Consider the following 14906-nt stretch of genomic DNA (forward strand, 5'->3'; position numbering starts at 1 on the left):
ATTCTTCCTCTCCACATTCTGTTTGTTCCCCAGCTGAGGGGGATATCAATTGGTTCACCAGGTCCCCGAAAAATTTGTAATAGTTGCTGTAAAGGGGGTTCCTTGTGGACTCCTCTGGACAGCAAGAGTCATTTTGAGAGGGGGTTTAGCTGCAGCCATAAGAGAATCGGTTGCATCTGCGGGTGACCCAGGTGACCACGGGGGAACAACAAACAGTGGAGAGTCAGGTTGCATTTGGTTTGTTACGTTTTGTTCAGTCAATACTTGCTGAACTAAACGTCAGAGGACGGTCATATTATTGTCCTCATCTTTTGTTCAAAAACATAGTCTTTTTATGGTTTTCTGAATTTAACCTATGGTTAGCCTCCTCAAGCCATTTCTTTGCCTGGGGAAGGCCTAATTTCTTCTGTTTTCTTATTTTCATGCCGGCATCATTTTTAAGCTTTCTACACAGTATTACACAATAATCCTTATTTAAAAACGCATCAAAATCATACTTTGTTTTCCACATTTAAAGAAATGTCACATTCTCTTTGTCTAGACTACACATATACTTAACATCTTCATTCACACCAACAGATTTTCCATGGATCATACCTACTTTGTTTATCGTGCACACGGAGCTCTTTTTTTGTTAATGTCTTCTCACAATGACACAACACACGCACACAGTATCTTATCACTTGCAATCACTCACAGACTTTCTAGTCATGATATATCACTTCTAGATTACTGATCTTGTGTATTGCTAAAACACTGGTGTCTTAGAGAATTACAGAATTACTGGGAGACTGTATTCTCCCGACTGTTCTCTTATCATTACTTAATACTTCACTAACTTGTAGAGAGCATTTACAGAATTACGAGGAAACTGGATTCTCCCGACTGTTCTTTCATCCTATCAAAACATTTAATATTTCAGTCCTTGATCCAAGGGTATTTATGTGCCTGCTCAGGATTAATACAACATATGAGGCTGGCATGAACACTGCGGTCCGCCAAATGTCCTCTGTTTGTTACCTGGAAATCTATCAGGCCACACCCTTGTATCAACGGAGGGGGGGGGTTCTTTAAGTTTTGATCTAGGAGTATTTATGTGTCCCCAAGGGATTTTCTGCAGTTTACAAGGCTGTCAAACCGACAAATTTCCTTTATCTGCACCCGGATATTAGTATGGGACCATACCCCTATATCAAATGACAATTAACCAGAAGAAACAAACAAGAACACACAAGAGAGAGAACACCCGCAGTGCTCGACTGCCGCCAGGTCGCCCTGAGCGCGTCTTCCCAAAACGCGGGCTAGTCACTAGGTCTGCCCATCCAGGATGGCCACAGACGGATCTATACGGGGAATACGTGACCACTTATTTCCCCTCAACAAGAGTAAAGCAGATAGGACAGAAACAGATAAACATTCGATCAATCTCTATATTGTATGTATATATTCAAATCCCTTATTCATCAAATTCCTAATCAAGTCTAACACAAAAGGTTAATAATAAAATAAAAATAAAAATCTTACCTTGTCCCGAGAGCGGTCTCTTGTGCTGATCCGGTAAGTCGCTGCCCGGGAGGCACTAGTTCAGCGGACCGGCCTCTTTTTAACATCTAATTTGAGATGGAGGACTTACAGTTTTGCCGTACGGTCATCGGTCACTGTTGGCCAGTGCGTCTCGGGGAAATGGACTTCCGGCTCTTCGAAGGACCAAATTTGTTAAGGCAATTATTTCACAATCTCAGATCGCCCTCGGGAATCAAGGTAATATTTATTGCATATGCAAGAGAAATGAATTACACGTTCATGCAGCCTTTATCATTTCTAAAGAAAATACTTTGGTACATGTTTTTTATAAGCCCTGGACACCCCCCCTTTCCTGTCTTAAAACATTCCCAGTCTCATGTATTTTCAACTTTATTCTAGACAGAACAGGAAAGGTGGAAGTGTCTGTTACAGACTGTTATCTTACATATAACAATGATTACAGGATACATTCAAAACTGCACATCTAAGCATATTATATTGCTGAGTATATATTGCTGACTCCATATTATCACTATAACTTATTTCTAGGCCATGATAATCAAAATGGCGTCTTTCATAACTGACATTTAAAGTATAATTTCTCTAACAATTCTGCTTCTTTCTAAATTAATATTTTTTTAGTAGTTCCTTTAGTGATCCATTTTTGTAATTCTTGTTTTAATTGTGGGGTAGGGTTACTTTTTAGCTTTTTATATGTTGTAGTATCCTTCAGCTGTCTCCTTCATTCTTTATTGTAGTTCTCCTTAGTTAATATTACCAATCCTCCCCCCTTGTCGGCAGGTCTTACCACTATCTGTTTATTCTCCTCCAGCTTTTTGATGCCCTCCCATATTTTTTGGTTATTTTGATGTTTTGATATTTCTATTTGACGTACTTCATCCTGGACCATAGTCCTAAATACTTCTATGTGGTGGTTAGAACCTTTTTTAGGGTTGAATACAGAGTTATTTCTCAGGGTACTGTGTAAAAATGGGTCCTCTGTCTCCTTAATTGTGGGGTTAATATTTTGACCTGAGAAGTGATTTTTGATATTTAGTTTTCTTATATATTTTTCAATATCTACAAATAGGTTGAACTTGTCTATATTTTTGTTTGGTGCAAATTTCAGTCCCTGTGCCAGGACTTCTAATTCTGAATCAGAAAATTCTATAGTAGTAAGATTAAATAGCCCTGATTTTAATTGTTTCTCTTCCTTTTTCTTTCTCCCTCTGCCTCTTCTTCCTCTCTTTCTACTTTTTCTATATAATTCTGCTGGGGGTTGGTTGGGATTCTGTATGGCTCTTTCCAATCTCTCCATTCCCCCCCTCCTTGGTATGGGTAGGGGTTATGTACCGGTCTCCCTCGGAAATTACCTCTATAATGTCCCCTGGGGGGTCTCGATGGATACTGGTTATGGTTGTTGGTATGGATAGTAACCATAATCGGGAGGTCTGTAATCTACAGGGGCAGGTCTATTATAATTGGATCCCCGATAAGGTGAATTGTAGGTAGGTGGATAAGAATGGGAATTTGCTTTAGGGTAATTATTCTGACTGTGAGTGGTTCTATTATTGGCCTTATGGGGTGTATTTGAATCCCCTTTAGTTTTTGCTGCCATACTTGCTACAGTGTTATGTACTTCAACTTCCCTCTCAACTGATGATTCTTGGGGTGAATTTGACTGTAGATTTTCTTGCCATTTGTATACCCTATTTTCTTCATAGTCCTTAGTGTCTCTAAAGTATTTTTTAAGCTTTTTGTCTTTAATCTCCCCATCATATTTGGCTAGATGGTTACTCAGTTCCTTAGCCTTATCTGAGTACTCCTTAGAGGACATAAAAGGTTCCATATTTGTCTTGAGTTCTTTAATTTTGGATTCAAAGACAGCTTTTTTCGCTTCACGCCTTCTAACCATCATTTGCATTAATTTCTGTTCACAGGCGTTAAAGAATTGGTACCACTCGTCAAGTAGCCTCAAGTCCTCAACCCCATCGTTAGGACTTATATCCCATCTGGGAGCTCGCTATGCCCCCAGTGTGGCCAACATTACGCTAAACAAATGGGAATCAGAAAACATTTTCAAAAACAGACCTCAATCACTTCTGTTGTACAAAAGATACATCGATGATGTTGATGATGTTATTATTTTGTGGGAGGGTACAAAGGAAAGTTTTCTGAAATATTTGGAATGTATAAACCTCAACAGTTATAATTTAAAATTTACAGCAGAATACAGCATAAGTACAGTGAATTATTTAGATTTAACACTCTTTAAACAAGGCAATATCATTGGTACAAAAACTTTTTTCAAAGAAACGGATCGCAACGCCCATGTGCCTACACACAGCTGTCACCATCCACGATGGATAGGGGCTGTACCCAAAGGGCAATATATGCGCATACGGCGGAATTGCGATAATAACTCAGATTACTTCTCACAAGCAGAAATTCTCACCACTAGATTCATAGAGAAGGGCTATCCAGCCCATGTTCTACACAAACTGGTTTTACAGGTGTCAAACATGGACAGGCAATCCTTGTTGGCTCCTAAACCAAAAAAAGAATTCAAGGGTGACTGTGCATTCATATCGGGTTTCCATTGCCAATATAGAACAGTAGAAGGTATTTTTAAGAAATTCTGGCCAATCCTGTTAAAAGATAAAGATCTCCAGTCTTCTCTCCCAAAAAAAACAAAATTCATTTACCGTAGGGCCCCCAGCCTTAGAAACCGAATAGCCCCCAATGTACCAGATCCACCAAAGAAACCACTCACCTTTCTAGATGGGTCTGGTTTCCATTATCGTACCAGGTGCAATGCTTGCAAAATAACTAGGAGACTGGGCTCCAAGAAGAAGAAGTCTCAATTTAAATCTTTAGTAACCCAACAGCTTTTTGACATTAAACCTCTCATAACGTGTGATTCTGATCACGTAACTTATGTATTGGAATGTCCTTGTTCCCTACAGTACGTGGGCAGAACCACACGCCAATTAAAAGTAAGGATTAATGAACACCTGACAAACATTAAAAATGGTTATCCTAACCATAGTGTCTCAAGACACTTCAAACTTTATCACGATAGTGATCCATCTCTATGCACATTTTATGGGATTGACAAAATCTCTAGGGATTGGAGGGGCACCCATATGAAAAGGGCAGTATCCAAAAATGAAACATACTGGCTTTATAAGTTACAAAGCATGCAACCTTATGGGATGAATATAGATCTAGATCTTAATTGTTTCTTAACCAATGACTAATATATGTTGTGTACTTGTCACAGTAGTGCCTACGGTAGTGGGTTCAATTAAATGTAATCTACAATCACATTATTGGGAGTTAGACTGTTACCACCTGATGGGATTTTTACTAGGGAGTGTAGGTCAGAGCTACAATCTCCTCCCCCTTTTTTCAATAAATTCTTTTACTAAACAATTTTTATAATTATTTAAATTTTTTTTTGGATTTGTGAGTAGACAGATGTGACTTTATAGTAATATAAATCTATATCTGTATTATTGCATATTTATTAGAAACAAAATGTTAGCCGAGACTGTGGCTGCAATGTATCACAGGGTATAAACCTTAGTTATATATATATTTTTTACCCGTAACAACTATGACACCCATTCAATTATTTCTCAACCCAATGATCTAGTCCAATCTATCATTAGGGGCCAATTTACCGCCTGCTTGGTATTGACCAGCAGGGGGAGCACCATACAAATTTGTGGTAGGTGCCAAATTAATTCTTTAGCCTTTAAACCATTGGATTAGTATGATTTTTGGCCACTAGAGGGAGTTTTTTTTACTTCCTGGCCATTTGTGTATACTGATCATTATCACAACTTTATTGACACAAACGGAAGTTTCATAATAAGCTTGGTATACACACCCCCTTTTTTTTTCTGATAAATACTTACAATGGAGTGACCAACGTACGCTTCCCTGAAGACGTTCATAATGAAACGTACGTCGGAGCGGTACGTGGTCACGTGTGTTTCCTTCGCCATCCTACATCCGGATCCTCTGGTGGTACATCCGTACTGGGTGGAACGCACGCCGCATACGAGGCGATGTGATGGGTCCATGACACCAATCTACCCTGACATACTAACAGCCCCAGTGCCGGGTGGGCACCTCCAAATGTAAGGAGGCCATTTGGCGTTTTTAATGTTATTTCAATTTTATATTAAATGGTTTTACGCTATGGAGACTCTGTTTGTTTCCCTATATCCTTGTCTTGAATGAGTGGGATGGGAGAGATCCATGCCTAAAGCATCATCCGGTTACTCAGTCTTCCATGTGAGCAGGCACAATCCTGCACAAGCGCTAGTTACTCTCTTTTTAAGTAAAGGGGTCATTGGTATCTGGTAAGCAGATATCTTATACTTTATGGTGTAATCTTTCCTTTTTGGTGACGGAATTCTTTCTATCAACGGCAAGAACTTAGCACATATTTTGAAGATATCACTCATTTTAGTTTGCAATATTTCACTGGATTGGGACAATTAATCATTAATATTGTCATCACTATATTGTTTGTTTATTCTTTCAACATATTCATTCACTGTGATTGTTATTTTCATTTTTCCAATTCAGCACACATGTTTTGGGTTTTTTTTGTAATAGTCTATCTAAACATTTTTTAAGCCTCTAGCTCCCTCTATCAATACTACCGTGTTTAGAACAGTTTGACAGCAAAATGACATTTTAAAGGAAAAAAGTCATTTAAAAATACTCGCGGCTATTAATGAATTGTTGGTCCGACAATACACATAAAAGTTCATTGATAAAAACGGCGTGGGATTTCCCCACAGGGGAACCCTGAACCAAAATTTTAAAAAAAAAGTGGCGTGGGGGTCCCCCTAAATTACAAACCAGGCCCTTCAGGTCTGGTGTGGATATTAGGGGAACCCCGCACCAATATTTAAAAAAAAATGGCGTGGGGGTCCCCCTCAAAATCCATGAGACTTTAAGGGGAACCCCGCGTCAAAATGCCTCCTCACCAACAAACTGTCATTTTTGAAGGAAAACACACATAGGCAAGTATAATTGAAAACAAAAATCCTTTATTAAGGGCCCAGAACCAAACAAAGAGGGAGGCAACGCTGGATAAACAGCTGAAATTAGCGAAGCCTTTGGCCCCCAGGGCACACATCAATTCTTTTCAAGCAAAATTGGTGGCCTGAGGAGTCCATATCTAAGGGAGTGCAGTCTGGTCCAGAGATCCGTAAAGCAGCAGATGACATCTGTGTCCCCAGGCTGTGGTACTACAAGAGGCTGCATCTTTTGCCAGACCAGACTGAACCCAGGGCCATCACTCTCTGGTCTTCCTTAGACGCTTTCTTCCACGCTGTGGCTCTGGTGTTGGCAGTGTGGCAGGAGGAGGAGTAGGACCTGGAGGAGGAGGAGGAGTAGGACCTGGAGGAGGAGGAGGAGGACTATGTGTGAGGTCACAAATGTGGGTAGCACATGTTATTTCGCCCCTCAACCCCTTATTGAGAGCTTCCAAAATTAGGAACTCACATAGGAGTCGTTGGACCTCCTCCATCCGCATCATTTTGCAGGCAGTTATGCCAGCAAAGTCCTCCTCCACAGTGTGGGGGGTTTTCAGGGCCTCTGCAGCCTTCCAAAAGAGGCCTATTACAGTCTCCTCCAGGTTACTCCTCTTCCTGCCACTTTGTCTTTGCAGGTGTAGCGGAGGGACCTGGACATTAGGCAGCCTGCTTGGCCCGGCCACCTCCTGGCTGAGACTTCTCTGTGTATGAAAAAGGGACATGGTTTTAGTTTTTGCTTCATCAATCACAATCATGAATTAGTACTCCACACTAACATCTAGTTAACATCATTGATTGGACAACCAGAAATATTTAGAAGAATGCTATACCTGGCCCAATCTGGGCTCCTCCACATGTTGCTGCCTGGAAGGCCCAGGTTGGGTGTCAGAAGCCTCAGCCGGGAGGGAAGGAAGCGTGGAAGGAAGAGTGGAGATTGATGACCTGGGTTCAGTCTGACCTGCCAGAAAATGTAGCCTGTCATACTACCAGAGTCTGAGGACATAAATGTCATCTGCAGCTCCTGATCTCTGGGAATCCTGGACCTTCTTGTGCTCCCTTAGATAAGTGCTCCTCAGGCCACCAATTAGAACCTTCAAATAGGTGATGTCTGCCCTGGGAATCACCTGCTTCACAAATTCCAACAAATTATCCAGCGCTGCCTTCCTCTTTGTTTGGTTCTTATATTCAGGGTGGTTTATCTGCCGTAGACAAGGCAGCTCCCTGAACATATCAATGAATATGGGAATAAATTCCTCATCTTTAACTAGATCCATTTTCACTGCAAGACACAACACAAGACAAAGCCTAATGTCCGCCTAAAGTCTACTAAACTTGTGCAAATACAGTCCTCAATCTAGAAGCAGTATAGGCCCAATGTTAAATCTTACCTTCGCAATCACGATCGGCGCCTCCGTTACTCCTTCCTCCACTCACAGATCGTATGTACTATGCACGCGTGTTACGCTTTATAGACACTGCGCATGCGTGAAACTCTGCCCGCCCTTGACGTTCTTTTGAGTCTATTCCACGCCCCTTCTCGTTCGTCGCAGTGGGGGAAGAGCACATGGCAGAGACACAGCAGGTGTCTGATAATTACACCAACGAGGAGGAGGAAAGCCCGGAGGCAGAAACGTCCCGATCCAGAAGGAGACGATATAAGGCATAAAATATGTCCTTTGGGGAGATGTTAGAGATGGTCGACATAATGAAGAGGGCCGACTATGACGGGAAGTATGGACCTTACCCTAACCCCAATGTCAGAAAGGCCAAGATCATGGCGAAAGTGGTCAAGAGTCTGCAGAAGAATTTTGGGGTACGACGATCGAAAGATCAGCTCAGGAAGCGGTGGTCGGACCTCAAATTAAAAGAGCATGAGCAGTAGAGAAAGATCCGGAGAGTGCTGCAAAAAAGTAAGTAGTTGTCCTGTGTTCCTATTCTTTATGTTTATTACGTTCGTGCTGCTCCACATGCTTTTCTTAACTGTTATCCAGTTTAAAATGTCAACTTTCATGTTCATGGGCACATTGTTCGTTCGTATCAAACATTGTTTGTTCGGCCTAGAAAACACCATTGTTTTGGCCATATGCATTTCCCCACATTTTTTAGGGCCTACTTGTCTGACAAATATTTGGTTGTGTAGATGGGTTTGTAACTAGAATGAAATGCAAACTAGATTCTGTGTAAGGAGCGGATTCTCAGCAGCAGTTTACACATCTGGACACTGGAATAGTAGTGTGGGGCACAAGAAAACCCTTTTTATGAGGGGCCCACACAGGTGCTCCAGTGTATACTATAGGGGGGTCTCCATCTGTGAAGCTTCTACAAAACAGGTAATTGAAGCTTGATAAAGGACAAGAAAAATGCTACATCTTGGAACTCTGGCCACAAAAAAATTGTACCCCATTTCCAAACAATGTTTCATATTTATAGTTCTGACATCAAATATCTGTGTGCTAAGTATACCATTTTTTTTCTACATAGAGGATAAAAGACTCGGAGGACACCCCTCATCCAAAGAGACCACAGACCCCCCACCTCGGGGAGATCATGGGGTGTAATAGGGACTTGGAAAACATCAAGAAAAACATCAATGATGTTCTTCAAAAAAATAAGAACATCATTGATGTCTTAAGGAGAGTTTAAAGCCCTCCAAATCCCTTTGTTTTTTTCGTGTGCTACAATTTTTTTACCTTTTTTTGTCAAATTGTCGAAAAGCCAAATTTTGAAGAGGCACACAGTGTGTCAACATGTGCTATCTGCCATCACGGGAGATCAATGGACGCGTTTTGGGGGTGCAACCCCTTCCTCAATAATAAAGTAGCTGTGAGGAAGGGGTTGCACCCCCAAAACACGTCCCTTGATCCCCGTTGTGGCAGGTAGCACATGTTGACATTCGGCTATTTGTGTGCATCTTCAAAATTTGGCTTTTCCGGGGGTGACTTCACCCCATCTGAACGCAACATCAAACACAGTTTGTAAATACTCATGTCTGATATTGCCTTCATTTTCTACCAAATGTGAACTTTGTAAGTTCAAGATTTGTGTCTTTCTAGTTGGATTTAAACATGCCTGGTTTATCTCAAATGGACATTTCTACTTTTTCTAATGTGAGCCCAAAAATTGTTATACAACAAACATGTTGGTTCGTTTTAAAAACCTTTTACAAATGCACATGTGATTGTGCTGGTATTAAAAAAGATTGTGTGGATTATTGTCTCAACGCTACAACATTTTTGTGGTGCTCTAATTGCTGTTTTCTGTGACAATGGGTGTTATTTCCTAAGGGCAAATCCACTTTGCACTACAAGTGCATTTTTAAGTGCACTTGTAGTGCAAAGTGTCTTTGCCTTTAGTAAATAACACCCAACATTGCTTTGTAATGTTACACAATCACGCCATTTTCAGCACTCATTTTCAGGACCACATTTCTCTCAGGATCAGCTAAAACAAACACAAGCAGTAAATGTCACAAAATAAATTTTTTCTTTTTTTTATTTGAAAAAGGTTTTAGACATTGTCTGGCATATTGATGGCCCCTACCCACAAAGAATTTAAGGTATCTTAACCGGACATCATGGGCACTCAGGGGGGGCAAGCCAGGACGGCCACTTTCAAGCGCCGTCAGGGTTGGTTCATTTTAAATTCTGGCCTCAGGCCCAACTGAGCCAGCATAGTTGGCAGAATGTCTCCGTAAAAAGTTGTGTAGAACACAGCACGCCAGGATAATATGATTCAGTTTGTACTCCGTCATGTGTATGGGTGTAAGAAATAGGCGGAACCGGCTGGCCATGATTCCAAACGTGTTCTCCACCACTCTTCTGGCTCTGGCCAGCTGGTAATTAAAAACCCTCTGGTCTGGGGTGAGGGTCCTTATCGGGAATGGCCGCATAAGATGGTCCCCCTGTGCAAATGCTTCATCCGCAACGAAGACAAATGGGAGTCCTTCCACATTGTCTTCTGGAGGTGGCAAATCCAAGCTGCCATTCTGGAGACACCTGTAGAACTCCATCTGGGTGATGACTCCACTATCGGACATCTGGCCATTCTTCCCCACGTCCACATACAGGAACTCATAAGTAGCCGACACCACCGCCAACATCACAATACTATTGAACCCCTTGTAGTTGTAAAAGTACGACCCCGAGTTGGGTGGTGGGACAATGTGGACGTGTTTCCCATCAATTGCCCCTCCGCAGTTAGGAAAGTCTCACCGCTGGGCAAAGTGGGAGGCCACAGTCTGCTGTTCCTGTGGCGTGGAAGGAAACTGTTGAGTCAAACAAAAAAAAAATTAGTCTTTTTGCACATAAACATGGAAAGCAGATTAGACACAAACATTCTTGGCCAACATCAAGATACCATTTATTTATGGGATTTTTTAAAAACCAAAGTATAAGGTACACCTATCAGATTCCCCCCCCCATGTGCCATTTCTAACATTATAGGGGGGGGACTCTTCGACAGGTAACCCTCTCCACTTCATTGAGAGATGAATGCCTAAATGTGTATTACTTTGAACAGACCATCCTTAGTTACACTATTGGCAGCCCACTGGACAGGTAAGAAGTGTCATAATACAAAGATATAAATACACATTGTACACATTTTAGCACATTTGGACATTCCGCTATTAGCTATCAAGATAATAATAGTATACAAAAACTTGAAACAGTACCATTTGAAAGTATACAGGCAGGCCCTTGCACTACAAGCTTTGGGGAATTCATCCATAAATCTGACCACTACAGAGATGGGTATAGTGTGTATGGGTTTGGCAAAGTCAGCAGATAGATGATTTAGGATAGATAGAAAATTGGTATCAGCTGACTTAGCAGTTGGGGGGAGGGGGGGTTCAAAATGATTTGGGGACACCCAAAAAAAAGCCTCTGGCACTCTGCCTGAATTTAAAGCACAAATCACATTTCAAAACATTTTAGGGGTGTTTGGGGTAAAGCACTCCTATGGAGCTGATAAAATACATTGTTAAGTGACTACATGAGGTGAATATAGGGGCAGGAGTCCATGCTGGGGAGGTAAGTGAAGGCAAATATGTATGAAGGAAAAAAAAAATTACATAAAAATCCAGCATGCATGAGGACAAAGGGGACATTCACAGCATATTACAATCATGGTAATTAGGGAATGAGGAAAGAAATGCATTAAATTAGCAAACATTAAATACAATAAAATGTGATGTTAAAGGAAAAAAATGTTACCTTAATATACTCCTTCTGCAGGACCTGGATGATGGCAGAACAGGTCTCTGGGATAATGATACCCAGAGCCTGGGGGGAGATGCCTGTCAAGAACTGCAGACTTCTCCCCGTCGCCAAGCACCGCAGGGTGGCGACCAGCCTCTGCTCCGGAGTGATGGCTTGCCTCATGCAGGTATCCTGCCTGCTGATATAGGGGGTCAGCAAAGCCAACAAACTGTGAAATACGGGGTCCGTCATCCGGAGAAAGTTCCTGAAATCATCAGGATTATTCTCACGGATCTCACGGAGCAAAAGCATATGACAGAACTGGTCACGCTGAAGCAACCAATTCTTGGTCCATGAACTCCTACCCACCCTGTTCATGGACTGGACTTGTGTGAAGGTCAGCACCCAAACACCAAGCCCCCGCACAGCATGAACTCTACGAGGAGTATGTATACGCAACATGGCTAGAAAACAGTCGGCTGCTCAGAACGAAGTAACAGAACGGACAGCAAGGCCTGTGAAGAGCGACCTGAAAAACAGTAACGAGCAGACAAGATCGCAATGAATAGTACAATACGAACGGACTGCATGCACTGAAGAGCAGATACAAACCCACAAGCACAAACTGAACAGCAGAAAAGGATCTGAAAACCACAAGTCTGAAAAAGCGTGAATCGTCTCTCACCAAACTTTTACTAACACGAGATTAGCGAAAGGAGCCCAAATGGTGCCGCGCTTGGTTCCGAACTGCCCTTTTATAGTCTTGTCATATGTGGTGTACGTGACCGCGTTCTTGGCGATCGAAATTCCGACAACTTTGTGCAACCATGTGTACGCAAAACAAGTTTGAGCCAACATCTGTTGGAAAAAATCCTAGGATTTTGTTGTCGGAATGTCCGATCAATGTCCGACCGTGTGTACGGGGCATTAGCCTTTAAAATTAGCACTTTTAGCAACATTAGTAAATGGTCAATGACATTCCTGCCTTGCTATAGTGAAACTTAAATGCCATAGACCTCTAAAACATAACTTATATCTTGTACTTCATCCCCGGTTTTAGTGTAGTGGTTTGTTTCTTGATGGACAAGTTACTCCCTCCATTTTTTAAATTCAAGGAGTCAATAAAGTTTCTTTTAAAGGATTGGAATTCTTTCACAAACTCATCCCATTCCTGTTTAATTTGCCTAATCTCATACTGTAAAACCTCATTTTTGGCCTTAATAGTTGGATGTATGATTTTGTATTTTCATATTTCCTAGGCCCTACACCCCAGCGTGGTGAGTACACTTCCACGTCATGCCTCTTTGTTGTATATTGCTTCTGTTTAAATATATTTTCACCAGAAGACAAACAAAACTGAGAAATGTGGCCGAATAACCCACAGGTGTAGCACTTTAACTTTTGTAAAGTATTAAAGCGTCTCTTAACAACTGGTGTGGTTTTAGGATGAGAATATTCAATGGCTAAAACCTGATTAACATCTTTTCCTGTCTTCATAAGAGATCTAGGGGCACTTTCAAAAGAGCTCTCACCTTTCAATGAGTTGTTAAAACTACCACCTACTCCAGATGGAGATAATTTCCTGTTGCATCTAGAATTACTCAAAGTGGTTGCATTACAATCTATGGTATGTGGAGATAGCACACACTGCCCTGGGCTGGAAGGTGCCTTAACCTGGTCACTAGGACTTCTCACACCTAAGAGCTCACACCTCTGTTGTACATTTATTGTGTGTGAAATAATGTGTTCATTAGTTTTACTTTTGCCAATTGGATTCATTACCCAGTAGGACAATCTTAGAATTATTGTAATTGATGACTTGTTTTATGAAATTTTCTGTACTTTATTTAATTGCTTTCTTTGCACAATGAGGTTGAGGTTTCTGGCAGCACCGGTGATTAAGACTCACTACCCAGTAGGGTTATTTTATAATATTTCAGTTAATGGAAGCTACATATCTCATATTCACGCTATAAAACTTGTTGCAGCACTGTGCAGTTGGGATCAATACCCATTAGGGTTTTTTTTTAACCTTTTTGAAGTTTTTCTATATATATATTGGTCTATTTATAGATATACCAAAATATATATATATATATATATATATATATATATATATATATATATATATATATATATATATATATATATATATATATAGAACGTTTTCAAAAAGGTTAAATACAAAACCCTACTGGGTATTGATCCCAACTGCACAGTGCTGCAACAAGTTTTATAGCGTGAATATGAGATATGTAGCTTCCATTAACTGAAATATTATGAAATCCCCCCTCCTAATGCCTATGATGGCTAACCTGTGAAGAAAAGATGTAAACACCTATTTTCAGGCTGTCTGGTCATGTTGTTCCCTGTGTGAGCCAGTGGTGTATGCAGAGGAGAGGAGGGAGCGCCAACAACAGATGGAACATAGGAACCTATAGGTGATGTCACCACTCATTGTCAAGCATGCTCTCCTCTTCCCTGCAGCCACCGCTGGCTCACACAGGGGATCATGTAACCAGACTGGAGCTAGCTGAAAATAGGTAAGTTCGCGAGTCAGGGGGAGCAAATTACTTGTCCCGCCCCGGGAGCTGACAACCCACGCTACGCCACTGGGTAGGTGCATTACCATGTTCACATCTGCTAGCCACAGCCGCCTGTCCTTTAAGAATTGAACTTGTTTGTAGCAACTGTGATTCTGTTTGTGTGCACTGTGTGTGATTTATACATTTTCCTTTCTTAGTTTCATGAAACTGATCTTGGACCACTTTGTATGCACTAGTTATGTGGTCCAGTTCAGTCTCAACTTTGGTTAGCATGTTTTTATATTGTACCACTTATTTTTGAGCAAATTTTCTAATTTTTTAACATTTTCCTCCTGTGAGGCATTAACCATTTGATTAAGGGTAGTTAAGGTTTGTACTTGGTTATGTAAAGCTGTATTCTCTTTTTCCCTCTCAGTAATTGTAATATTTTTATTATAGACTATATCTTCAATTTGCTGTATTTTAGCATTCATAACCATGCAAGCAGCATACATACCTGATACGGCTAGACTTTTGAGCTTTTTATTCTTTTTGGTTGTTTTTACTTGTTTTTCAAATAATGGACATAGGCCCAAGGA

General features: G+C 41.0%; 2 protein-coding genes across 2 annotated transcripts in view; both read right to left on the reverse strand.

Moving 5' to 3' along the window:
- Positions 1–14906, reverse strand: part of LOC141147918 (uncharacterized) — a 496131-nt gene that overhangs the window by 132374 nt on the left and 348851 nt on the right. The window lies entirely within an intron of this gene.
- The window catches only part of LOC141147349 (caspase-7-like), a 97748-nt gene continuing 92808 nt past the window's right edge, over positions 9967–14906 (reverse strand). Inside the window, exon 8 of the mRNA XM_073634588.1 lies at positions 9967–10025. Within this exon, the coding sequence (XP_073490689.1) occupies positions 9967–10025 (59 nt within the window). The remainder of the gene's footprint in view (positions 10026–14906) is intronic.

This window comes from Aquarana catesbeiana, linkage group LG06 (genome assembly GCF_042186555.1).
Source record: "Aquarana catesbeiana isolate 2022-GZ linkage group LG06, ASM4218655v1, whole genome shotgun sequence".
Classification (NCBI taxonomy): Eukaryota; Metazoa; Chordata; class Amphibia; order Anura; family Ranidae; genus Aquarana; species Aquarana catesbeiana.